Below are 27,023 nucleotides of genomic sequence, written 5' to 3'. Positions count from 1 at the left end.
GTTGTCAGCTGCACTCCCTCAGGGCTGTGGTGGTTGTCAGCTGCACTCACTCAGGGCTGTGGTTGTTGTCAGCTGCACTCATTCAGGGCTGTGGTGGTTGTTAGCTGCTGTTGTGTTAGTCCCTGGCTCATGGTCATCCCACTCACAACAGAACAAAACCCTGCCCGGTCCTGTACCATCCAGCTTGAACCATTGTGATTCATAGGGTTTTCACTGGCTGATTTTTGGAAGTAGATAACCAGGCCTTTCTTCCTAGACTCTTAGTCCGGAAGCTCTGCTGAAACCTATTCAGCATCATCAGGATATGGAAGTCAGTGGACCCCCTCATTCTCCTGGCATCATCAGGATATGGGTGCCAATGGACCCCCATTCTCCTGGGCATCATCAGGATTTGGGAGCCAGTGGACCCCCCATCCTCCTGGGCAGCATCAGGATATGGACGCCAATGGACCCCCCATTCTCCTGGGCATCATCAGGATTTGGGAGCCAATGGACCCCCCATTCTCCTGGGCAGCATCAGGATATGCACGCCAATGGACCCCCCATTCTCCTGGGCATCATCAGGATTTGGGAGCCAGTGAATCCAACTAAAGACTCAGGACAGTTCCAGCTCATCTTTGTCAGCCTCACTGTGATATAAGCAGTTTGTGATTGGCTGCTAACCTAAATATTGGTGGTTCGAACCCACCCAGCAGCACTGCAGAAGAAAGGCCTGGTGACCTGCTTTCATAAAGATGACAGCCAAGACAACCCTACGGAGCAGTTCTACTCTGTACCACACGGGGTTGTCATGAGTCGGAATCGACTCCACGGCAACAGGGTTGGTTTGGGCCCTGGTGGCGCCGTGGTTAAGGGTTTGGCTATTAACCAAAAGGTCGGCAGTTCAAATCCACCAGCTGCTCCTTGGAAACGCTGTGGGGCGGTTCTAGTCTAAATTGACTCGACAGTAACAGGTTTGGTTTGGTTTTTTCGGTTAGACAAACAGAGGCAACGGCCATTTGTCAGTCTTCTTGTCAACTCTCCCTTTTCGCTTTGTCTCCTCCTTTTCCCTCGACTCCTCGGAAGCCTCTTTTGTTCAATTTGAGGGGAAGGTACTTGGGACTCATTGTTGAGACTGGTCTGCTCTTTTTCAAAGACGAGGGGAAGTCCAATTTATTGCAAAGGTGGTTCAGTTCCAAAGCAGTTACAGGACGCTGTCCTGATGCAGTTTTCGGGGCAGCACACAATACAAAACAGAAAGCAGCGAGCGAGTGCGTCAGGGAAGACAAAGGGAGGTCTTATCATGGGCTTTTGTTGGTACTTGCATTTTCTTGTTGAAAATCTGAGCAAAGGCCCTGAGGTGCTGAGGTGTGGACAGGAACCCGATGTTATCGCTCCCCTCAAAATCCTGCCAGAGTCCAGCGGCAGGCAGGATCCAGAACTGAAGAAGAACGGAGGCAACCGGGCCTGCTCAGTACAAACGGTGCTTTGAGTCCTTGGTGAACAGCCTGTGCCCCAGGGCTCAGATTCGTCCAAAGTTTGCCTGGGTAATTGCATTTCATTGCTGTCTGGCAGGCGCTCCGCAGTCTGATCAGGAGGTTCAGACGGCCAGGCCACAGCTTGCGAGACTGCCGGAGAATTGCCCATGGATTAATCCGCTTGAAAGACAGACTCACACAAGTGCGGCCAGCTCCCTGTCTTAAGTGATGGCTTAAGTGACCTTCCACGGAAGGTCAGCGCATCGCGGCCTCTGGGCAGTTTAAGACCATTAAGAGAAGGCAGGGTCCCTGGGTGGTACAAGCAATTTGTGCTCGACTACTAATCGAAAGGTTGGCGGTTCAAACCCACCTAGCGGCACTGCGGAAGGAAGGCCTGTCGATCTGCTTCCATAAAGATTACAGCCAAGGAAGTTCTATGTAGCAGTTCTACTCTGTAACACACAGGGTCGCCGTAAGTCAGAATTGACTTCACGGTGTTAGATAGTAGGAGAGAAGGCGCCACCAGGGTGACAACGTGACCTTTCATTTCTGGAAGCCTGCCTCCTCCCATGACTGCCCCAGAGCAGAGGGGGAAGGAAAGGGGAGCCCCATATTTGACTTGGGTTACTCACGAATGGATAGTAACAGACACCAACTTCTATTTGATGTTTGGGGTTGTTTGGGCTTAGTTTCAGGATGGAAAGGAGGCAGATGGAGCAGGGACTTCCCAGTCAGCCCCACAGCACTCAGAACTGAAACCCTGGTGGCGTAGTGGTTAAGAGCTACGGCTGCTAACCAAAGGGTCGGCAGTTCAAATCCACCAGCCACTCCTTGGAAACCCTGTGGGTCAGTTCTACGCTGTCCTATAGTATCGCTGTGAGTTGGAGTTGACTCCGCGGCAATGGGTTTCGTATGGGTATGCAGGAAAAGGTGCCCCTCCCCCATTGCCATCCCCAGTGACCGTCACAGCACGTGCTTGGTGACTGAAGAGCCAGTTGCATCAAGCTGACTCCGACTCACGGTGACCCGCGTGTGTCAGAGTAGAACTGTGCTCCGTAGGGTTTTCAGTGGCTGATTTTTTGGAAGATTGCCAGGCCTTTCTTCAGCGGCACCTCTGGGAGAGCTAGAACCACCGACCTTTCGGTTGCACCGGTTCTATCTTGCTTTGAGGATTCGATCTGCGGTTTCGCTTTGTCCGTACATGGCGATTAGATCGAGGGGAAGACATTTTCTAATCATCACACAGTAAAAAGAGCGTTCTACAAAGAACCAGAAGGCCTGCCTCTGCTTGGCCCTGCTCTGGGGAACGAGGGAGTCACTTCACCTCCCCACGCTTCAGCTTTCTCTGAGACAGGGCTGGCACACAGTGTCTCTATCGCCCCTGTTGGAATGGAACCTGACTCAGGACCGGGACGCTCGGGAGAGGCAAGCACCAGCCTGTCCCTTCCCAGGTGGCAAATCCGACGGTCAGCTCAGGGGATCTCGTCGGTTGTTGACACATGCAGCTCACCCAGGGCTTGACCTGTCGGCCCTAAGTCTGGGGCCAGGCTGTGAGAGTCTGAGAAAGACGCTCTTCCCAGGTCCTGGTGTGGGGACCGAGCTGACGCTGGAGGCATCAAGGCCACTGCCACCCAGGCAGACGATGGCCTTCCACCTCCCTGGGAGTCTCAGGAGGGCTCCAGAAGGCGCCACCACACGCTGGTCTCCCTGCACCCCTCAGCTGTAACTGTGCCCAGGCCACGGGGCCCCACCAAGTGTCTGCGTCTGGCGCACATCTGAAAGTCTCGTCTTCTGGCTGGTCACTGTGGTTTGGCCTGGTGACTGAATGCCACTGTATCTTTCTGGCCCTCCCACCTCCCCACCCCTAATCACAGCCTCTTTCTCAAACTGACTACCTGACAGCCTCAGGGCCTTGCCCAGCCCCCCACATCCCAGGCGGTGCCTGGCTTCCCTGGGCCAGGGTTCCCTTGGCACTTTACGGCACAGGACATTTGGGGCTGGACAAATCAGCCAGTGAAAACCCTCTGGATCGGTCAGACCCACAACCGATGATGGGAACAGTGCAGGGCAGGGCAGCATTTCCTTCTGCTGTGCATGGGGTCACCACGAGTCGCAGCCCATAGGTGGCTGCTAACAACAGTGGTTCCTTATTGGAGGAGCTGTCCAGTGCGGTGCAGGATGCACAGCAGCATCCCTGGCCTCTACCCACCAGCTGCCAGTAACACACCACACCCTCCACCCCAGCAGTGACAAGCAGAAATGTCGTCTGGAGGAGAAATCGCCCAATTTAGACCATCTGGGAAAGTCACGGGGATTGTCAGTGCACACAGGGTCTCAGCGCCGCAAACGAAGGGGAGGTGCGTGGTGTCTGAACTCAGTGGCAAATCCATTTTGACTCTGCTTTTCTAGGTTCCTGTGATCTCTGCTCTCAGATCGTCTCTTTGTTGAATAAGAGTCCCACCAGCAAGAAAAACATTTTCCGCCAGGTCAACTCTGACTCATGGTGACCTTGTGTGTGTCAGAGTAGAACTGTCCTCCACAGAGTTTTCAGTGGCTGATTTTTCAGAAGTAGATCGCCAGGTCTTTCTTCCAAGACACTTCTGGGTGGACGCAAACGTCCAACCTTTCAGTTAGCAGCCGAGCGTGTTAACCAGTTGCGCCACCTAGGGGCTCCAGGTGTCCCACAGCTGTCTGCTATCTCAACCGCTACTTCTAGTTTTTTTAAAAATGCTTCCATTTTCGCCCAAGTCACTAAAAACCCACTGCTCCTCTGAGAAGGCCTTGTAAATGAAAGCCGCTCCCTGGGGGAGGCTCCCCGCCGCAGGGCGGAGGGTCATTTTCCTCGGGGTGACCTCATCTATTAGCGCAGGAAGGTTGGGTTTGAAACGCTGTTTACTTTTCTAAGTCAGTAAATGAAGCTGTGGATCTTTAGATCATCAGAGGTCTGCTTATTACCAGGAGTTGTGTGTGTGCGTCATTTTTTAAATTCAGATCTGTGCTGGAGTTTAAAAGGATTCCGGCAGATTTCCCTTTGCCTTTCTGAATCAGAATTTGGGGAGATATTCCTCTGTGGATTGCCCCTAGATGAATCTGACTTTATTAGTTTAGGCCCTTTGTTCCAGGCATCAGGGACGAGAGTATGAAAGAGCAAATGGCTCTTATCTTCAAAGGTCTCCTTTACGCTACACAACCCCACCTCGGCAACCTGTCACCCATGTATCGAAGTCCTGATCAGTGTGTCCCAGGCCAGTTCCTGGGGGTGTGCAAAATGATGCAGACTTACGTGCGCACAGCCGTCGTGCGTCAATGTCACACAGAGGTGAGGGAGAAGCCGGCGGCCGAGGGGCTGAGAAGGACGCGGGGGTCTCCTGACACTAACAGAGGAAGTGGCAGTGATTCCCTCCTGCTCGGCGAGGCGGAGAAGTCCAGTTACTCTGAAGAATTCAGACCTCGCCTAGGAACGTGCAACCAGAGAGCAAACAGCTCAGCCTCTTCTCCCTCGCTCTGTTTTTCAGATAGCAAGTATCAGTAGTTTTGCAACTGTTGAAAAATAAAGATAAGTGTAAGGGAACTCTTTCTTGGGATTTTATGCAAGGAGAAGCCTTAAGTGTAAGAAGTATAAAGAACACTAAACCAGCTACCGTCCACTCAGCTCTGACTCATGGCAGCCCCATGGGTGTCGGAGTAGAAGTGTGCTCCACAGGGTTTTCAGTGGCTGATTTTTCAGAAGGAGACCGCCAGGCCTTTCTTCCAAGGCACCTCTGGGTGGACTCAAACTACCAACCTTTCAGTGAGCAGTTGAGCAGAGCATGTTAACCGTTTGCACCACCCAGGGACTCCCATAGTAACTAGTCCTTGAAAACTATCTGTGAAAAATAAGCCAGAGATGGTGGGTCTGTTGGGTGTCGTGTTTCAGATGTGACGGACATTGCTGAGGCCACACCCACCTTTCGTCCGTTTGGCTGCTGAGCACGCAGACATTAAATAAGGGAGCTGCGTGTTTCTCCAGAGTGTGTGGCAAGACCCGTCCTTCTGGGAAAAGAACATGCTTCCTGCGTCCTGTTATTTCTGGCAAAATGGAGTAGAGGGGATAAAAGAGTCATAGGCCATCCGGAATGGCCAAAACCAAAAGACGTGTTGCCACTGAGTCCATTTGGATTCATGGTGACCCCACGTGCTGCAGAGTAGAACTGCCCCTTAGGGTTTTTTTCACTGTAATCTTTATGGAAGCAGATCGCCAGGCCTTTCTTGCACCACGCTGCTGGCTGAGTTCAAACCGCCAAACATTAGGTTAGTGGTTGAGCGCAAGAAGGGAGAAGGTGGTGGTTCTGCACATCCAGAGGCTCCCCTCTAGTTCTGTAGATGATCAGAGATGTTGGTGGTGAGAAGCCTACAGGCACGGGCCCTCTTCAGGCAGGCCTGGGCTGACTGTACCTCTGAAGACAGCCGTGATGGGGGCCTGTCTGCGGTGGCAGTGCCAGAGGGTGTGCACAGAAGATGGTACAGAGTGTCCCCACAAGGCCGTGCCCTGAAGGGTTCTGAAATCCCAGGAGGCTCAGCCTGGTATGTGGGAAAGGAAGACAAGGGGGTGAAGACAGTATAGGTAGAAAAAAGGTTTTGATGGAATAGTGTGGACACAGTGCACGGGAAAATTAAAAGTGGAGAAGGTCGAAGCAGATACTTATTTGCTTTAGCGAGAAGGGACTTACGGAAGGAGGCTGGGCTTTCAGCTTCGGATGTTCTTCTACTTCCCACTGCCAGAATATTTTCCTCAAGTCGAGAGCGTGGCGTGGAAGCTCTTAAACAAATGACTGTTGCCGCTCAACATGAGTCACTTGAGAAGACAAAGAACGACGCATCCTTGATTTACAAAACTCAGCTCTGTGATCCGTGTTGCTCGCCCGGAGTCTCTCTGGTGTGGCCTCCCCTCAGAGGCTCACCCCTGCTGAGAGGGGCTTGTATTTCATTTTAGCAGTTTACGTTCCCCCTGCTGCAAGCATGCCCGCTGACTGTGAGACCACATCTTCCGCAGTGAAGGGCCAGGGACATTTTGCGCCTTAGGACTCTTGCGTGCTAAGGTGGTCTCTTCCCTGGTGGCTCTATGGTGCTGAGCCTTTCCCTCCTCCCTCCCTTGAAGCACCGTCCAACATAGAAGAGAAAATTCCACTGGGAAGCCGGACAAGTGGGCGCTCTCTGGACACCGTAATCTTCTTCAGGAGGGACAAGCGAGAAAAGACGGTTTCTTGCCTTCTAGGTGCCAAGTGAATGTACCATGGACTGCCAGAAGAATGAACAGATCGGTCTTAGAAGAAATACAACCAGAATGCGCCCTGAAGCGAGCTTGGTGAGACTTTGGCTCGCTTAGTTGGCCGCGTCGTCAGAAAAGGACACCATGGACTTCACAGCAGAGGATCAGCGGAAAGAGGGAAGCCCTCAAGGAGATGGAGGGACACAATAACCACAACAATGGCCTTGAACACACCAACGATCAGGATGGCGCAGGACCAGGCAGCGTTTTGTTGTTATACGTGAGAGCTCCGTGAGTCGGCGCCCGCTCAGCAGCACCTAACAGCGGCACAGGTGATGACAGTGCTCGGGGCCACATCTCATCCCTCATCCTCCCAGGATCCCAGACCTCCTGGCTGTGTGATCACTCCCCCCCCCCCCGCACAGTGGGGACCCAGTCTCTGAGGACCGAGGTGACTTGCCTCAGCACACAGGGAGTGAGGGGCCGAGCCAGGCCGTCCACGTCTCTCGGCCTCCAGACCCGTGCGGTGCTCTGTCCCCATGTGTGCCCTGCCGGCTCCCTGAGGGACGAGGTTCCCACATCCTGGAAAGTCTGGGACCTACGCAGACCCGACAATAGTTAAGCATCCGCATTATCTTCAGATCGGATCGTCCAGCATTTTCCTTTTTCCCTTCTGGTGAGTTTTTCTCCTGAACTTTATTAGCATGCCATGCTTCAGAGTTTGGTGCCTAAAACCAGCCTCTCTGCCTTAAAATCCAATGAGGACACATGAGCGTCGCTGTCACGTGGAAGCAGAAGACAGCAGAGGCAGCTCTAAGGGCTTCGCGCCCTTCTAGAATTTTCTGACATCTTCACAAAACCACAACAGTGCTAAAGTGGAAACTGGAGCTGCGGCTGGAGAAGTGCCTCCTCGGCCGGCCCCCAGGGAAGGCCGTGGCAGCTGTCGGGGAGGGGGCCTCGGGTTCACTGTGCTCCATGCCCCCCATCGGAGGCCCGGTGTGGCTCGAGGGCAGCATGCAGGCACAGAGGGCGGGGGGGCTGCAAAGATGGGCAGGTTGCCCGCAGGGGAAGCCCAGGGGGTAAAATGACCGAGAGTCCGCTTCTGAAAGCTCCAGGGGCAGGGGGCTCGTCCCCCTACAGCCCCACACCATCCCAGGGATCCCATCACTCCTTTGTGTCTTGCTGGCTGCATGCTGAGGCCTCACAAGGACCCTGGCAAAGCCTTGGCCACGTTACCTGCTACAACCTTTGCTGTGTCTGCGTCTCTGGGAAGTCCCGTGGGCCCTGCCCCATCAGCGCACGTGGGGACAGGCCAGAAAGCAGGCCCTGCTGTAACCAGTCTGGACCGCAGGTCAGCTGTGCCGGTCTCCTGCCCTGGGGTCTCCTCGCCTGGGGTCTCCTCCCCTGGGGTCTCCTGCCCTGCGGGTCTCCTGCCCTGGGGTCTCCTGCCCTGGGGTCTCCTGCCCTGCGGTCTCCTGCCCTGGGGTCTCCTGCCCTGGGGTCTCCTGCCCTGCGGTCTCCTGCCCTGGGGTCTCCTGCCCTGGGGTCCCCGAGCAAAGACTCAGCCTGCACAGTCCCGTTGAGAGCTTGTGCTGTTGGTGTTAACGGCCACCAAGTCGGCTCCACCTCATGGGGACCTTCTGTATCACAAAAGATGGTACCCAGTCCTTCACCATCTTCACAGCTGTTGGTATGTTTGAGCCCATCATTGTGGCTACTGTGTCAATTCATCTCATTGAGGGTTTCCCTCGGTGTCGCGAACCCTCTACTTTACGATGACGCCCTTTTCGAGCAATTAGTCTGGTGATGTGTCCAAAGTAAGGAACCAAAGTCTTGACTTCCTCGCTTCTAATCTGGCTGTATTTCTCCTCAGACTTAATCTGTTAGTTCCCCTGGCTCCACAGTGTATTCAACACTCTTCACCAACGCCACAGTTCAGCTTCACCAACGCCACAGTTCAGCTTCACCAACGCCACAGTTCAAATGCATCAGTTCTTCGGTCTTTCTTTTTCATTGTCCAGCTTTTGCATGCATATGAGGTGACTGAAAATACCATGACCTGGGTCAAGCACACCTTAGTCATCAAAGTGATATCTTTGCTTTTTATAAGTTTAAAGAGATCTTTTGCAGCAGATTCACCCAACGCAATACGTCGTTTGATTTCTTGACTTGATTTCATGTGCTACCCTCAGCGAACGTCCTTCAGAAAACTCTGCTCCTTAGCTGTGGGCACCGTGAGAGATTTTTGCATCTCCTGCTTGTACCTACCTGCTGTGAGGTGTGTCACGTGTTTTCTATGACGGAGGGTCCTGGTCAAGGGCTCTGGCCCTAGCCGGAGGCTTCCTGAGGTCCCCTCACCATAATTTGTGAGTCGGCTCTTTAAAGGGACTAACAGAAGAGAAGGTGCTGGGAATGGCACAGCCAGATGGAAGCAGAAAACCAGCCTGGCTCTCCATTTTCTGGGGTTTTTGTTGGAGGAGAGGGAAAGAGAGGAGTGGAAGGACATGATCAGGAAGGTGGTGGAATATCTGGGCATTCCACTCAATGGCCTGGTAGTGCAGGAATTTATCCAGCCTGTTGTAGAGTTAGTTCAGGCCTGGGGTGCCTGTGTGGGTGCAGGGGGGCGGAAAGTGGGGTGCAGAGAATCTTTGTGGGAAAGGCGTCCGAAATGGATGTTTATTTAACACAGTACAGGGAAATAATTTGTCTGCAAGGGAAGATGTGGCAGAAAGGCCAAAAGGGGGCCTTCTGTGCTCTTCAAACCATCGCCCCCCCCCCCCAACCCCGTGTGTCCTGAAGTCCCCTATCCCTCCCCTCAGGGAGATGGTGCAGAGAATGAGAAGTGTTATAAAAAACGCCCGTCTTTTCTAGAAGCGAGTGACTCCTCCCACAACGCTTCCTCAGAGAGGGCTCTGCCTCAAGACAGATCCTTTTTCCAGACGCCCTGACTGACCTGAGGGAGGGCAGGCCGGTGGTGAGGGCTTCGCTGTTCCCCTGGGAACTGTCTGTCTGCCCTTATGAGGAACAGCACTTTGCATTTATAGAGCACCTTTCATCTGTGGATCTCAAAGCTGCGCCACAAACATTAATTAGCTCTCACACCTGTGAGGCAGGTGAGTCTGGCTACCCCAATTTTAGGTGAGGAAGCAGAGGTATGAGGGGAAAGGGCTCTGTGGTGAGCCGCCAGGCCTGGGGGTGGCCCCGACATTAGGAACCAGTGTTGCGGATGCCCAGCACCCTGACCACAAAGCCGGAAGGTCTCCCCAGCTGGGTGCACACTATGGGTCCTCCGGCGGGGGGGTTGGGGGGCGGTGAGCGGTGGGGCCTCGGCAGCACAGCTCCCTCCTCCCTCCTGCAGGCAGCCAGCCACTTCCCAGGTCTGCAGGCTGGCTATAAGGATGGGCTCCCTCAAAAGCCCCAAAGCCTCTTAAACGCTGCCTACCCAGGCCGTGCTCTGCCCCGGCTTGGTGCTGAATGCTTCCCTTCAAAGTAATTGCTGGAAGAATGAAAGCATCTTGGCTGTCCATGACTAACCAAGATGTCTGCAGCCAGCAGGAGACAAACACTGGCAAATACACATACACAGCCTCTTTTGCCAGGATCCAGGGTTGGTGGGGGCTGGCTCAGGTTATCGCGGGGTTTCACCGATAGCACCAGTGTGCTCATCTGGGTCTAGTACCTGCATGTCCTTGTAGGTGACCCTTTCTTGTCTGTGGTGCTTGCTGTGTTTTCACCCTCTCTGCACTGTCGGGAACACCAGGAAAACCACGCATCTCCTGGGGCCATGAAAAGCTGGTAACACACAGTAGTGAAGGGAGAGGGCCGAGCAGCTGGGGGCTCCTTTTGTTTGCAGGGGAGCCCACATCTTTCTCCCCAGGGCCCCAGACGGGGAGATACCAGCCACCCCTGGGGCTCGCCCTGACACATCGCCCTGGGAACTGACTCACATCCCTGAGTCCTGAGTCACATCCTGTTGTGTGCTCTGAGGCATCTGAGAGGGCATTACACCAGCCACCCCTGACGGAGGTGAAGTTGGAGGCACCCTGGGAACAGCCCTGTCTCCCTGCAAACAGAAAAAGGGAAAAAATCTGCTGCGGGAAAACACAGGGCCGCCCCAAGGGTTTGTGTGTTCACCAAGCAGGTCTGACTCTTTTAAAAATAGAAGCTAGGGCACCGTGGTACATGTACCCATCTGCTCTTTATTTTTAAATGGTGATGGAGCAACCTGACCTTTTAAAGATAGCCACCACAGAGCCAAGGAGAGAGCTTTCCAGCTATAAAAACCAAGCAAATGACATCAACCTTCCCCAGGCCCAGGCAGAGGAAAGGTGTAGCGGTGCCTGGGGTGTTGCTGGGAGCAGGTCTTGAGGGTGGGTGTTCAAAAGGCCCAGAGGGGTGGTCAGAGAATGACCAGGATGGCTGAGGGAGTGACTGGAGGCTGGAGGTCTACCTGTCCATCTTCTGCAGTGGCCTAGGGGAGCATGAGGACAGAGCAGGACATTTTGATCTTTTCAAAGAATCAGCTGTGCTTTCACTGATTTTCTGTTATTTTCCCGTTTTCGACTTTATTGACTTCCGTTCTAATTTTTGTTGTTTCTTTTCTTTGCTTGCTTTAGGCTTAACTTGCCCTTTTTTCCCTCTAGTTTCCTGAGTGGAAGCTTAGATGATGGACTTGAGAGCTCTCTTCTTTTCTAACATATGCATTTGATGCTATAAATTTCCCTCGGAGCACAGCTTTCACTGAATCTCGTAAATTTGGATACACTGTATTTTCATTGAGTTCCAAATATCATTAAATTTCTCTTCAGACAATCTCTTTGTTATCAAAGTCTGTTGCTTAATCTCCAAATGTTTGGAAATTTTCCAGCTAACTTTCCATTACTAATTTCTAGTTTAAAACCACTGTGGCCTGAGAAAATACACATGATTTCTATTTTCTTAAATTTGTTAAGGTGTGTTTTATGGCCTAGAATGTAGTCTATCTTGGTGAATGTTTCATGTTAAGAATCTGTATTCTGCTGTTGTTGGATATTCTATAAATGTCCATTAGATCAAGGTGATTTATAGTGCTGTGCAGGTGAGCTATATCCTTACTGATTTTCTGCCTGCTTGATTTGTCAGCTACTGAAAGAGGGGTGCTGAAGTCTCAGACTACAATAATGGATGTGTCTATTTATCCTTGCAGCTCTATCAATGTTTGCCTTATATATTTGGAAACTCTGTCATTAGGTGAATACATGTTAAGTAAGGACTGTTACATTTTCTTGAAGAATTGATCCCTTTACTATTACACAATGCCCTTTTTTTTATCCCTGATTTTCCTTGTTCTACAGTTTGCTTGGTCTGAAATTAAATAGCTACTCTAGCTTTCTTCTGATTAGTGGTAGCATGGTATACCTTTCTGCTATCTGTGTCTTTATATTCAAAGTGGGTTCCTTGTGGACAACACATAGTTGGTTCTTGTTTTTTAATCTACTCTGAGAATCTCTGTCTTTTCACTGGGGTATTTAGACCATTCGTATTTAAAGTGATTATTAATATGATTGGGTTAATATCTACCATGTTTGTAACTGTTTTACATTTGTTGCATTTGTTCTTTTTTCTGCCTTTTGGGGGGCTGTGTTTAACATTTGCTGTAGCTGTAGGTACAGAGGCTTCGAATCCCATCACATTCTTATCTCTGGGCTTCCCTAACAACTGCGCCTTGAACGGAGTCTGTGCTTTGTGGCTCTTTCAGCTGTGAGCCACTATTATTATACTAGATCCCATGAAAACTTGATGGGGTTCCTGAATGAAAAACCTATAAAAGTATAGGGCTCCACCTCTGAAAAAGCAGCCCCCAGGAGTGTCTCACTCTCAGACTAGTCTATATTCAGCCTCCAGTCATTTGTCAAAAGTACCGTTTAAGTGTTCCTACTAGTTTATGGCTCCAGTGGCTTCTGCTCCCGGTAAGCAGATCCCAGCTGTTTGGTTATCTGTGTTTGCCTTTCTCACCAGATTTCAGGGTGGCAGTTTGCCCTGCGACCTCAGTTCTCTGACAGGTCCAAGAAAAGTTGTAGTTTTTCAGTTTATTCTGCATTTTTATTGTTGCAAACCAAAGATGGGAGCGAAGACTTCCAAGCTCTTTACTTGTTGAAGCTGAAACTGGAAACAGCAAGACATTTTGACCTGAATTATTTGACAGGGCCATTTCTGACTCAGATATTTTGATGTTGATGCAACAAAAGATAAAGCGCTCTGCTTTCTTATTGGGTAATATATGCCACAGATACCTCTGAGTTCACCGCTAACCTCAACCCCACCCAATCCCTAACTTCTGCCTCTTCTTTGAGCCCCATTTCAAACACAATGAAGTAAGGCTCCGCAGTGTGTGGGGTGGAGGGGGAGTGTGTCTGTTTTACCTAATATTTGATGATCAAAAATAACAAAATGGTTTCATCAAAGTGGCTTCACTGAAATATCATGTACCCTGGGGAAAACAAACAGGATGCAGAAAGGTTCAAATCTGGATTTTCTAACCCAGTGGCGTTTTTGTTTTTGTGTTAATAGAAACATGAGTTGGCTGAGAAACCCTCTCAGACACCGACTCCTCGCCCCCCACCCCCACCCCTTTCCAGTTTCCTTGTCCTTTTACCATCCAGTCCCCTGAGCCCAGCCCCACTCAGTGCTGGACTTGGCCAAGCCCCTCAGCAGCAGCAGGAATGTGTCACCTGTGCCTCACCATGGAGAGGGTAGCTGCGGCCTGACCAATAATGTCAGCTAAGTTCCAAGGCATGAATGTCTTTCCTTTTCCGTAATACAAAGACTGCTCAGACTTACCGAGCATTTACTGTGTGCCAGAAATGGTGATGACTGCGTTACGTGTCGCGTATCTCACCTGTTCCTCACTGTGACCCTGTGAAGTCGGAAAACTACGGCTCAGAGAAAATGAGCAATTTGTCCAAGCTCATTCAGCTGGTTTATTACTGACGAAGGCAGGATTCAAACTGAAATCTGTTTGACCTAATGCTGGCGCTTTCCCAGCTCTGCTCCTCTCAGAGGACGAGCATAAGCATGTAATGAACATACTAGGGTCTTGTCTCTACCTTGGGAATAGGTGTCTGCAAGTCCAGTGGTTAGCCCAGATACAGGCTGTAGGCCCACACCAGCTGTAACTCCCTGAAGGCAGGGACTATGATTTGCTTCCTCGTGAGTCCTCAGTAAAATGGCCCTTGTTGTTGGCTGCTGTGGGGTCAATTCTGACTCATGATAACCCCCAGGGTACAGAGTAGAACTGTGCTCCACAAGTTATCAAGGCTGTGACCTTCGGAGGCACCTCTGGATGGGTTCGAACCACCAACCTTCCAGCTAGTAGTCAAGCACTTAACCACAAAAATGTTTGTTGGAAATCTGAATGAATGAGCAAGTGAGTAACTTCATGAGCCCATGAATAAATACATGAATGGACAAAGCAGCTTTCAGCACGATGGTTAATTCAACAGGAAGAAGCCTTTCCAAGTATCATCCAGTCCCGGGATCTCCACTGACATCAGAATAAAGCTCTACGGGTGAGGGACCAGATTAGTCTTATTCATCACTCTGTTACCAGCTAAACTAGCATATGCCTGGTCCCGGTGGCACAGTGGTTAAGTGACATGACTGCTAATCAAAAGGTCAGCAGTTCAAATCCACCAGCCGCTCCTTGGAAACCCTATGGGGGCAGTTCTACTCTGTCCTCTAGGGTCACTATGGGTCAGAATCGACCCAACGGCAACACGTACAGGCACATAGTTTCAAGTTCTCAGTAACTTCTGTCCTGTTTTTGATGGACTGTCTTCTCAGAGGCAACTCCTTCAAAAACAACAAATTGTCCCACTTGCTGCAGAGTGACCGACAGCAGTTCCCTTCCTCAGCCTGTGCCTTCTGTTTTGGACTCCCATCTTACCCCTCCCTGCTTCCTCTTCTCAGAATGTACATACTTGTTATTACAAGCACCATTCTTCACCCCACGCCTCCACCTGACTCTACTTAACATACGAGCTAAGAAGTGGAACACCGTAAGGGGCCCATGTGAACAAGAATCCTGTACTGTCACCCTTGGGAGGGCTGAGAAATGATCTCCTTTCAGAGATGAGGAGAAGAAAGAAGAGTAACAAGCGATCCAGGACCATCACACAGGCCCAGAGCCCACCTCCCCTGGCTCTTAGCCCAGCACTGAGGGCAGCCACAACACGGACATCTCAGACTCACCTCTGTGCCTTCACACTCATGTTAGCCTCATCAGGGCGAGGACGGTCACTGAATATTAAACCCAGCATATACCAGAACATCAGAAAGCCCTGGGTGGCACTCGACTACTAAGTGAAAGGGTGGGAGTTCGAGGCCACCCAGAGGTGCCCTGGAGGAAAGTCTTGGCAATCGCAACACTGGAAACCCTCTGGAGTGCAGTTCTACTCTGACACACATGGGATCACCATGACTTGGAATCGACTTGATGGCAACTCATCATAGTGTATTTTTGGCCCTTAGATTTTTGTTGGGTTTTAGTCTGGGCTCTGGTTTCTTACTAATACTACATGTAGAAAAAGAAAACACCCAAAAACCCGACATGAGAAGCTCACCATCACCACCTTCTGGCCCACCACTGGCAGTCCACTCAACTGAGGTTCACTCTGAGCGTAAGAAAGACAACTGCTCACGAGGGTTCAAGTTTTCAGTGCTCCCCACACCCAGATGCCCCACCATCTCCTGCAAAGCTGAGTTATGGTGTGAAGTAAGAATATGTTGAATCTAAAACCCTGTGGCAAAAAAAAAAAAAAAAATGATAGAACTTGGACTTTAGTCATAAAGATCATTTTACCAAAGCACATTTTTAAAAGGCTGTGAAACATTATGCAGCGTTTGCATGGTTTAATTATGAGTTTAGAAAAGCCTAGCACCACTTTTTCTCTACAGTAAAACATGATAGGGCATGAATCATGGCATAAGACTTCATGCTTCGTGTGGTTTTAGACGGGGGCTTGGGGTGCTGGGCTGTCTGCACAACAAGGCGTGAATTACTGTACCGCAGTTCACACCCTGGAGTGCTTTACGACAATTATAAAACCTCTTTTGTTTGCTTTTTAAACAACTAAAATATTTGAGTACAATATATTCACTTAGGAAATGGGTGAATATAGAACATATGCATGTCTATAGACAATATCTGAGGTTTTTTTCTTTTCATTTGGAGCTAAACGCTTGTGGTAGTATATTGGACTGTTGAGCAGTCGGCTATTTCTGTTTTTTTCCTTTTCTTTTTTTTTATTGTACTTTAGATGAAGGTTTACAGAACAAGTAGTTTCTCATCAAACAGTACACATATTGTTTTATGACACTGGTTAACAACTCCACGACATGTCAACACTCACCCTTCTCAACCTTGGGTTCTCTGTTACCGGCTTCTCTGTCCCCTCCAAGCAGTTGGCTATTTCTGTTTGCTTTTCTGTTACTGGAAATACTGTTCGAATGAGATTGAGTAGGATCTTCATCTGTAGGTGGGCATTTGTCCTCCACCGAGTCTGAGGCAGCCCAGCTCTCATTCTTCACCTTCGCTTCAAATCCTCTAACATTCACAGTCCAACAAAGACCCTTCTTCAAGACTAGATTCCAGAGATTCCAGGCTACAGTATTTGTCCCAGGAACTACTAGATTCTTCAGACTTGAAAATTTGGTTATTTTCAAGCAAACAGAAGAAGAAATGGACAAGTGTGGGGGAGGGGAATAAGCTGGCAGAAGAACAGAGGGAGGAAGACCCGGTTCCTCACATGCCTGATTCTGCTGTCCACTCTGGCGGCTTCAAAGAGATAACCCGAAAAGGCAGACTTGGAGTGCTGAAGGTGAAGCGCCCTGGACAGAGCAGGTCTGAGACAGTTTATATTCAGGAGTATGTGTCACGGTACATACACAAACGACATCCAGGGTTTCCTGAGGAACTTGGCTCGTCCTGGGGTGCTACTCCAGCAGCGCCAAGTCTCGTTATGAAGACCGCTGGGAGTCACAGTAGTTTATGGTTCCCTTTGTGGGGCACAAAGAGAAAATGAAGGTTTAGCCCGAAGGACATGTAAAGCTGCCTCGTGACGGGACAGTTTAAATTTCCGTACACATTTTGTCTAAAAACAGAGGTTAATTTTTCCCTGCTTTTCATCTATAAATAGTGTGATGCTTTTGAAAACTAAGCGTGTTGTGGTCAGATTTACAAAACCCATGTTGCCTAAATATCTCCATCACAGCAGGCCCCTTAGGGTAGAGGAGTAAAACAAAACCAGTTACCATCGAGTCAATGGATGACAACCCCATGTGTGTCCGAGCAGAACTGTGTACCAGACGGTTTTAGTGGCTGACTTTTATAAAGCAGATAGCCAGGCCTTTCTTCCAAAGTGCCTCTGGGTGGACTGGAACCTCCAGCCTTTCATGAGCAGCCGAGCGCATCAGCTGTTGGCACCACCCAGCGCTCACTCAGAATCTCTCCTTAAAAAGGTACAAACTTGAAGTCTGGAAAGCAGCTGGACGCCTGAGTTAGTCAGGGCTGACAGACCAGCTCTCTCCTGCTGGGTCTGTGACCTAGTCACGAGATCTCATTGTTGGTGTTCCAGCTAAACCTTTTTTTTTTCACCCCCTGTCATCCTTGGGAGAGAATTCACCTAAATAGAAGACATTTAAAAAAACCATTGAATATTTTTGCCAAAGGTACACAAAATACCGAAACCCTGCATTCTCTTTTGCCTGCTGATTACAGAGAGACAGTTGATCACTTGAGTTGATAAACACTCGAACAAATCTTCTACGATGACGATCACTGTAATTATTGGTAAAGCTGAAACTGTCTGCACGGTCACCACCTGAAGGTGTCACGTGCTGTAGTTAAATAGTTTGAACGTGAACATTTCTATCTTGAAAATATAATCAGCTCCTCTCATCACTTACAACAGGATCAAGTGAAACCTTTAGAAGGAACAGTCATCAGATGAAAATCTCAAAGAATCAGTGTATACTTCTGTATGTTTTTGGGGGGAACTCATCCAACAGAAGTAGAGGCTGGGATTTAGTGGGTTTATTAAACACTGATAAAGAAGCCGCACATGGAGACACGGGTGGTTCAACGGTAGAATTCTCGCCTTCCGTGCAGGAGACCCAGGTTCGATTCCAAGCCAGTGCCCCTCACGTGCAGCCACCACCCGTCTGTCAGTGGAGGCTTGTGTGTTGCCGTGATGCTGAACAGGTTTCAGTGGAGCTTCCAGACTAAGACAGGCTAGGAGGAAAGGATTGGTGATTTACTTCCAAAAATCAGCCAGTGAAAACCCTGTGGATCACAGCGGTCAGATCCTCACCAGGCTGATGGTGGGGATGACGCAGGACCAGGCAGCATTTCCTTCCGTTGTGCGTGGGGTTGTCATGAGTTAGGGGCCAACCTGACAGTCGCTAACAACAACAAGAAATCAGTCACATACATGTGTAACATATTTAAACAAAGGTGACTAGTTTCTTACTAAAAGGCTTCTTACTTTTCTTAAGTCCCGCCCCACTCAACATGTAATTGCCCTCCCTGATTCTCTGCAGACTCTAGGCAGATCCAGCCGTCCCCACCGTGGTCCTATGATCAGTCCTACCAGTACCTGGGATCGATCGCCTCTCCTTCCGTGCACCCAGCAACACCCATCTCGCCTGGACGGGCCAGTGGCATGACAACCCTCTCTGCCGAGCTTTCCAGCCGGCTCACAAGTAAGCTGCTTGAGTACCCCACAGCCGAGCTGGGGTGGGGGTTCAGAGAGGCACGGGGCGCCTGGCAGACGTTTTCAAGTGACTAAAACACGGTTTTAGACAATGCTGCCTACCCCGACTCTAAGGCCCTCATCCATGCAGAGTTTTCTAGACACACAGAGACACTGCAGATGTGGACGCAGAAGTGGCTTGGAGAAGTCAATCCCTTGGGCGTTTTGAGGTTGCTCATGGTGGGCAGGAAAAGTGGCAGCTGAAGGGTTAACAGGATGAAAGGCCAACTCATCACTATAGTCCGCCTCTAGAACTTACCGTCTCAAGTGACTTAGGGACTGGCAGGACTGTGGAGCTGGCCCATGGGGGGCGGGCGGGAAGTGTCACAGGCCACATGAACAGCATATGGGGACACGCGTGGCATAGGAAGCAAACAGGCCCCAAATGAGACCTTTCCAACAAGTTAGAAATGAGCCGTTCATACCCAGTTCAGAGGAGCAGAGGGAAAGCTCAGTGTCCCAGCTGGTACCGCTGTTGTTAAAAGGAGCTCATTAAATGTTAGTCATTTAACCCACGAGCCCTCTGGGCTTGGCACCCACCTGTGCTCGTGGGCAGGAAAATCGCCGTTACAGAAAAAAATACCTTTGTTGAAAGCAAAAAGAGAAACTTACTGTTTGGGGGCTTTGAAATTGGAACGGAGCCAAACTGTGAAAATTCTTCAGAGCACTCCACACCACGATGCCCGCAAACATACCTGCATGTGTACAGGGGGCAGAGGCGGATGGACCAGCAAGCAAGGTACGCGCCGGCTTGCTTGTGTTCATTTACCAATCTGAAGTGCCCGATTCCACATGGGTTTCACCACGTCTTTGATGTGGTGAGAAACAGGTGAAACTGTGTACTACAGATTAGAAAGTAAGCACAAGTAAGCCTGTGTGTACCTTGTTTATTGGGTGATCTGTCCCTGACTGGGGGAAGGGTGGTGGTTTTGGATTTTCAGCTCTTGAGATCAGATTACAGGAGATCATGGGGCACACAAAGGGGCAACAAAGCCAGGCTTGCCACTTTCAATGTTGTGTAATGCTGGTTTTCCAGATAATTGTGATTACTTGAGATTTCACCCACTGCCTTAGCGTCTTCTCAGAGGTTCACAGACACCTAAAGATAGGGTTCCCCAGTGGCAACCCTGTTGATGCTTTGGGTGAGATAAATTTTCTTTGTGGGGCTGTCCTGTGCATTATAGAATATTTAGCAGCATCTCTGGCTTCCAGATGCCAGAACACCCTCCCCCACGCTGTGACAATCAAAAAAGTCTCCAGGCATTGCCAGATGTCCCCAAAAGGCAAAGCTGCCCCCGAGTGAGTTGAGAATCACTGCCTTAAAGTATTCTTGGGGGTCGTACAGAAACAGGAAAGCCTGCTCAGTTGCTGTTATCCCGTTCTTTTCTGGCGTTCACACCAACGTTTCACAGCACCTGCTGGGCTAAGGTGCTGAGGGAAAAGCAGAGGAATGATGACTGCCGTTCAGTTTGTTGTTTCGAGAAACTTCAGGAACAGCGTTTGATTTCAGAGGCGATTGTCAGCTTTCTTGGACTCTCGTCCGTGGCTCTACTCTGCCTCCTGGCTATGGGCTACGTCTGACACCACGACAGCTGTCTCCTTGGAGATTTCCCTGCTGTAGGTCTGGGCATTGGGGTTCATCACCTATGTCTTGCCTTGGTCACCACCTGAGACAGGCACTTTATAGTCCCAGGAGCCTAGGGGCCAGCTGCTCCAGCTCACCACTGTTGAGACAGACGGGTGACTTTTTTTTAAAGGAATGAGGAGCGTGCCCGCGGAGTCCCTGCGTGGTGCAAACGGTTCATGTGCTCAGCTGCTAACCGAAAGGTTGGCAGTTCGAGTCCACCCAGAGGCACCTCAGGAAAAAGCCCTAGTAACTGACCTCCGGAAAGCCCTATGAGCACAGCTCCGACACGCGCGGGGTTGCCATGAGTCAGAATAAACTCCATGACACCCGGTCTTTTAACACGCCCACTCCCGAGTCCCCTGTCACACGTAAGCTTCTGAATAACGTGGACTTCAATTACCTAAGGAGTAAAGACATTTTGGGGGGCTCAGGGTGGTGCAGAGGAGCCCGGGGGTGCAATGGATAAGCACTCGGCTGCGAACTGAAAGGTGGGCAGTTCAAACCCACCAGCAGTTCCACAGGAGAAAGAGGTGGCAGTCTGCTTCTGTAACAATTACAGCCTTGGAAACCCTATGGGGCAGTTCTACTCTGTCCTATAGGATCACTATGAGTCAGAATCCACTTGACAGCAATGGGTTTGGTTTAGTTTGAGGTGGTGCAAATGGTTAAGCACTGGGCTACTAACCAGAAGGTGGGCGGTTTGAACCCACCCAGTGGCACCACGGAAGAAAGACCTGGTGATCTACTTTCAAAAGGTCACGGCCATGAAAATCCTATGGAGTAGAGTTGTACTCTGAAGCACATGGGCTCGCCATGAGTCAAAATCAACTCCACGACAGCGGTTTTGTGGTGTTTTTTTTTTTTTAAGGACATTTTTTGGCATGGGAGTGTGACATGGATAAAAACCACAGCTCATTTCAGCACCCAACAGGGAAAATGCACTTTGATCCTCTGCTGTCGGAGGGTGACCAGAGAAAACTCCAGATGAGCTTTCAGTGGTGGCGGGAACAGCAGGGACATTGCTCGTCAGCTAGGCAGAACTCCTTGGAGAAATACGCCTGGAGCAGAGCCCTGAAAAGAGTCCTCATCAAGCTGGGGGAGGGGGCCAGTGTACATGAAAGGAAAGTGGCTGACTGACCTACAGCTTTGAGAACCTGACACCACCCAGTGTCTGCTTTACCTTTTAATCCGTCCCAGGCTTTGTGTCTGCCCCTCTCCCCCCGCCCCCAGCCCCACCTGGGCTTCCTTCTGCAGGGGGCTGGGACTCTTGTCTGCCTCCTGGTCCTTTTCAGACACACTCCACACCTTGTCTGAAAAGAGTTCTCATCTGGAGGCTTGCTTTTCTTTCTTTAAAAAAAAATTAATGTTTAGCTGCCAACCTGGGCAACGGACAGCAGGCATTCATCTGAGTCATGCAAAAGAGCCTTTTCAGGCTGCCATTATCTGCTGGGGCTGTTTAATCCTTCAGGGCAGTGGGAGGGGCCCTGGAGCGGGGCTGCTGTCATGCATGTCAGGCTGCAGAAGGAAGACTTGAGCTGTCATGGCAAATATTTAGCCCCACCGGTGGGGAAACACTTCCCACCCAAACGCTGGAGCCTGCTAATCCCCCCATTTCGTACTCTAAAAAAGCTCCGTGCGGGCATCGGGGATCCTCACCTCGCCCACCATCTTAGTTACCTAGTGCTGCAGGGACAGAAATACCACTGGGGAGCGGCTCTAAAGAACAGGAATTTATTTTCTCACGGTCTAGGAGGCTAGAAGTCCGGGTCCAGGGTGCCAGATCTAGGGGAAACCCTCTCCGTTGGCTCTGGGGGGAGATCCGTGTATTTCCGGTTCTGTTCCCGGGTTGCTTGGCCATCTTCCCTGGTTTGTCCTTGCTGGTTTCTACGCCTAATCTGCTCTTTATTACTTAAAAGTGATTAGGTTTGGGACACACCCGACACGGATAATGGGCTCATTAACCTAACAAAGAAAACCCTATTCCCAAACAGGATTGCATCCAGATATAGGGGTTACGATTCCAGCACATATTTTGTAGGACACAATTCAATGGTGTGGAGTAAGGGCCAGCCAGGAGGATGGATCAGCTGTAGCCAGTGGGGTGCTGGGTCTTGGGGACGGGTGTCAGACCAAACACAAAATGAAAACAAATATTTGGATAGATCATTTGAATCTGAACATATCTAAAAGGCCTAAATTGTTCTGTTATCAAAATGTGTGCAAAAAAGGTATTTTTTTGCAATATCAATATTATTTTTCATCCATTTTGCTAATGGATGGTCTTCTGCAGTATGAAGTTGCTACCACACAGACAGAAAAAAAATCCTGGGCAATACTTAAGATCTGTCAGATATTCTTCCCCCAAGTGGAAGAACTGTTCTCCCCAACAGCTGAGGCTGTAACATCGTTTCAGTACTTATGCCCATGACAAACCATGGAGTCACTCCAGATGCCAGTAACTCGGTGCCATGACCACGTTACCACGCAGTAGTTGGAACAGACGGGCAGAGCATGTCCAGACATCTCTGTGAAACAGGGTGACCTTTCATTCATTTTTCCAGTGGATTCACCTTTTTGTCTCGGGGCAAATGAAGCAAGAGGAATAATGGGCAGAGTCATTTATTTGTGTCCGGAGTCTTGCCTCAGATGAAAACAGATTGACTGTGTTTGCCCAGTGCTTTCCCTTCTACCTCAGCTTCTCCCTAGACTGTAGAAGTCTAACTGGAAAAATGGACTAAGCTTCCTGTTCACTCTCTCTGTGGAAGCACAAACAAGTGACCCAGGGCTTGCTCACAGATGGCCCCAAGGAGCCGGCAGGGACAAACTGTGGAATGAGGCGTGGCCTGACTTCAGAACTAGCTCAAGAGCGGCCGAGGAAGGTCAGGCCTTGAACTGCTGTCCATTTACAGCGTCTGTCCATTACAGTGCCCACATGTCTGACTCTCTTTGAAAAGATTAACAGGAGCGTTTGTTTGAAAGACTGACTCCTGGTTTCCTCATTAGTGGAGAGGATTTGCTGCAGACTTCGGTTTTTTCTATAAACTTTAATTACTCCTCTGATGAGGAATATATCCCCTCATCACATCCCCCCCAGATTTACAGAGGAGTTCATTTTTTCAAATGCGTTAGAGCAATAAAAGACTATTAGAGAGAGAGAGAGAGAAAAAATGAATAAACTCACTGCTGGAATAATAGGCTTGAAATATGAGGAAGTTGATCAACAGCCTATGCCTTCCAAAAACAGATTAATCCACCCTGGTAGCTCTGCTTTCAGAACAAGCTTTTGGTTCCCCTGAGTTTCTCAATCAGCCTGAACACAAAAGGACACAGGCCACATACCATACTGAGCTCAGAGTTCTTTTGTATGTTGATTTGAGAACTTGGAACTTTTTAAAACATTTCATTCTTGCTTCTGCTGTGTGTTGCCACTGTGTTTTGGATTTGCTGATGTAATGACTACAGCCCTGGCTTGGTCATTTAATGAGTAGGTCTGAGGAGCGGAAACCACCGCAGGACGCCATCCTCGTACATCTGTACATCTACAGGGGTCCTTCTCCCCTGGGGCTGCTTCTGCCCCCCCCCAACCCACCCCACCCCACCCCACCCCACCTCCACCCCTGGGACATTCGGCCTTGTGTGTCTGGAGACATTTTTCTTTGTCACAACTGGAGCGGGGGTCGCTACTGGGATCTAGTGAGTAGAAGCCAGGGATGCTGCTAAATATCTTACAATGTACAAGACAGCCCCCACAACAGTGAATTATCTGGTCCAAAATGTCAATAGTGAAACTGTTGAGAAATCCTAATCTACAGGACACAAGGAATCCCTGTTGGCACCCAAGCCCCCTAGTACTTCCCAAGAGCAGCCTGTGGTTAAGAAACATGCAGAGAGACACTGAACGGCAGAAGAATCAGAGCCAGTTTGTGAAACTATACGCGCACAATTCTACCAAAGTGAATTTCACACAAAGCGTTACCATTCCTGGTAACCCTACAACACGTGCAAAAAATGGAGTCGATAAATCAAGGTCCCACATCCACTCGTGTGAACACACTAATGAAGCACATATTAGAGAATACCAGGTGAAATCAAGGCTGTATCCGGTCTAAACATGTGGAACTCATCTGGAGGTAGACATAGGGAGAGACTATTGACTGATATTCACACCTAGTCATGGCTATGGCATGTAATAGATTGAATCATAGGAAACCGCCAATTCTCAACTGCCCTAACAAAACCAAAACCCAAACGTACTGCTTCTGAAGTCGATTTTGACACATAACGCCCCTATAGGACGGGGAGAACTGCCCCATTGGGTTTCCAGGGCTGTACACAGAAAGAGCCCTGGTGGCACAGTGGTGAAGCGTTTGGCTGCTAACCGAAAGGTTGACAGTTCGAACCCACCAGCCCCTCCATAGAAGAAAGATGTAGCAGTCTGCCCTCATAAAGATTACAGCCTCGGAAATCCTACAAGGCAGTTGCACTACGTCCTGTAAGGTCACTGAGTCAGAATTGACTGCAAGGCAATGTTTTTTTTAATTGGTAGAGATGATTTAAAGTACAGGGAAGGATGTGCAGTAGGTTATATGCAAATACTATGCCATTTTACACAAGGGACTTGAACATCCATGGATTTTTGTATCCGTAGAGGTCCTGGAAGGGGCCCTCGTGGCGCAGTAGGTAAGAGTTCAGCTGCTGAACAAAAAGCAGTTTGAATCCGCAGTCTTCTTCCCGGAAACCCTATAGGGCAGTTCTACTCTGTCCTAGGGGGTCACTATGAGTTGGTAATGTTTTTTTTTCCACGGGGGTCCTCGAACCACTCCCCGCAGATACAGGTGGACGGACGCACATCATCCAACCGTCTTCCTGACTGTAGCATTCTGGGTAGTCTTCCCGGGGCGACGAGGGCGGGAGGGGCGTGGCCTCCCCAGCCTCCCAACTCACGCGATATTTCTCTTCCCCCGCCCCCCCAGCCGCACCGGATCTGACGGCCTTCGGCGACCCTCGCCAGTTCCCCGCGCTGCCCTCCATCTCGGACCCGCGCATGCACTACCCCGGCGCCTTCACTTACTCGCCCACGCCCGTCACGTCGGGCATCGGCATCGGCATGCCAGCCATGGGCTCGGCCACGCGCTACCACACGTACCTGCCGCCACCCTACCCCGGCTCGTCACAGGCGCAGGGCGGCCCGTTCCAGGCCGGCTCGCCGTCCTACCACCTGTACTACGGCGCTTCAGCCGGCTCCTACCAGTTCTCCATGGTGGGTGGCGAGCGCTCCCCGCCGCGCATCCTGCCGCCCTGCACCAACGCTTCTACGGGCTCGGCCCTGCTCAACCCCAGCCTCCCGAACCAGAACGACGGGGTGGAGGCCGAGGGCAGCCACAGCAACTCGCCCACCAACATGGCGCCCACCGCGCGCCTCGAAGAGGCCGTGTGGCGGCCATATTGAGGCGCGCGCTTTCTGCGTCATCAGGGAGCCCGCGGGCTTCCGGGAATGCGTCCCCGTGTTACCAGGTCGCGCACTGGCCACGTGACAGCGCCTGGGAAGAACAACCTCCTGCAGAGCCCGGCTTCCGTCCGGAGGAGCCTCCATAGGCCCAGCACCGGCCAGGGGTGAGCACGCTGCGGGGTCGCCCCCAGTCCGGGCCTCCAAGGCGCTTTCGCTTCCGAAGCCCATGCAATTCGCAATTTCTGTTGGCCCATCTCACATTTTTCCAACCTGACACAACTTGAGGGTGTCCACCTCAACCACCGCTCGGACGCGTTGTAAGGCAAGCAGGAAGATTCCCATAGGGAAACTGTGAATGCTTATGATTTAGTAATGCTGTGAATAAAAGAAAGATTTTATACCCTTGACTTTAACTTTTTAACCAAGTTGTTTATTCCAAAGAGTGTGGAATTTGTGTTTGGGGGGGAGGGGTGGGTGCAACTCGTCCTATTTGATATCTTAATTCTTATTTGAATTTTCTTCTCCGCACCTTATGAATTGCAAAATGTGTATTTGCATTTGGGTGGTTTTTATTTTTATATATATATGTATAAAAAATTTGCGCTGCTTCTTTGCTTTGACAATTGAAAAAGTCTGATTCCCTTTTCTGTAAGTTTTTATTTAACTTTTCTTTTGGACTTTTTGTGTAGTTGTTTTTTGAGAAACAGCTCCAGCTTTGGGTCATTTTCAACTACTGTATTCCCACAAGGAATTCCTAGATATTTATGTATCTTGATGTTTAAACATTTACTTATGTGTTGATACTTTTTTATTATTTAAATGTGCTTTTATTACGAAGAAAAAATATCAAGTACTACATTTTTTTGGTTTGAGTAGTAGACAAAGTTAAATGTATCACATGAAGTTGGCTGGAAAAAAAAAAAAGGATGGGTAATGTGATCACTTGGTTATCTAGAATTATTGTTTACATTAAACTCCTTTTCATGTTAAACCAGTTGGTAGCTAATGCAGCAGTGGTTTTAATAGGGCTTTTTAGAAACTAAGGGTCACTCTAAGGATCAGAATCATGGAATTTTCTGCCAAGCTCAACAAAGGGTCTTATAACTGACTCCTTGTCTGAAAACAGAGGTCAAATCTAGTCCTAGAGAATTCAGGTAGGTGCCAGTGATTGTGGTCGGTGCCCCTTTGGAGAAGATTTATTTTCTGCTTAGGAGTTTGTTCACCCTGGCCTCCTAATAATTTAGACATGCTTTGTGACTGAACACATCCTAAGTAGGAGTATCTACATGGGAACCAAATGAATTAATTTAGGGGTGCCTTTACTGTTTAGTTTTAGGGTAAGAAGTAGGTCATCTAAACCCAGGGTTCAGATTATTATAATCTCAAGAAAATACCCTTGTTTGATACAGCACTTACCCGTTGGTGCAGAGCAAAACTTTTGACTGTCCATCAA

The 27,023-nt window shown here is 49.8% G+C and overlaps 1 protein-coding gene across 2 annotated transcripts in view; it reads left to right on the top strand.

Annotated features, from left to right (window-relative positions):
• Window positions 1–26,032, top strand: part of RUNX1 (RUNX family transcription factor 1) — a 302,485-nt gene extending 276,453 nt beyond the window's left edge. For both annotated transcript variants that reach the window (XM_023741332.1, XM_023741333.1), the window contains 2 exons: window positions 18,283–18,444; window positions 25,095–26,032. In XM_023741332.1, the coding sequence (XP_023597100.1) occupies window positions 18,283–18,444; window positions 25,095–25,570 (638 nt within the window). In that variant the 3' untranslated portion in view covers window positions 25,571–26,032. The remainder of the gene's footprint in view (window positions 1–18,282; window positions 18,445–25,094) is intronic.
• The last annotated feature ends 991 nt before the right edge of the window (window positions 26,033–27,023 follow it).

Source organism: Trichechus manatus, unplaced genomic scaffold (genome assembly GCF_000243295.1).
Source record: "Trichechus manatus latirostris isolate Lorelei unplaced genomic scaffold, TriManLat1.0 scaffold00177, whole genome shotgun sequence".
Taxonomy (NCBI): Eukaryota; Metazoa; Chordata; class Mammalia; order Sirenia; family Trichechidae; genus Trichechus; species Trichechus manatus.
The sequence above is the reverse complement of the archived record's forward strand: the minus strand, read 5'-3'. Positions and strand labels throughout refer to the sequence as shown.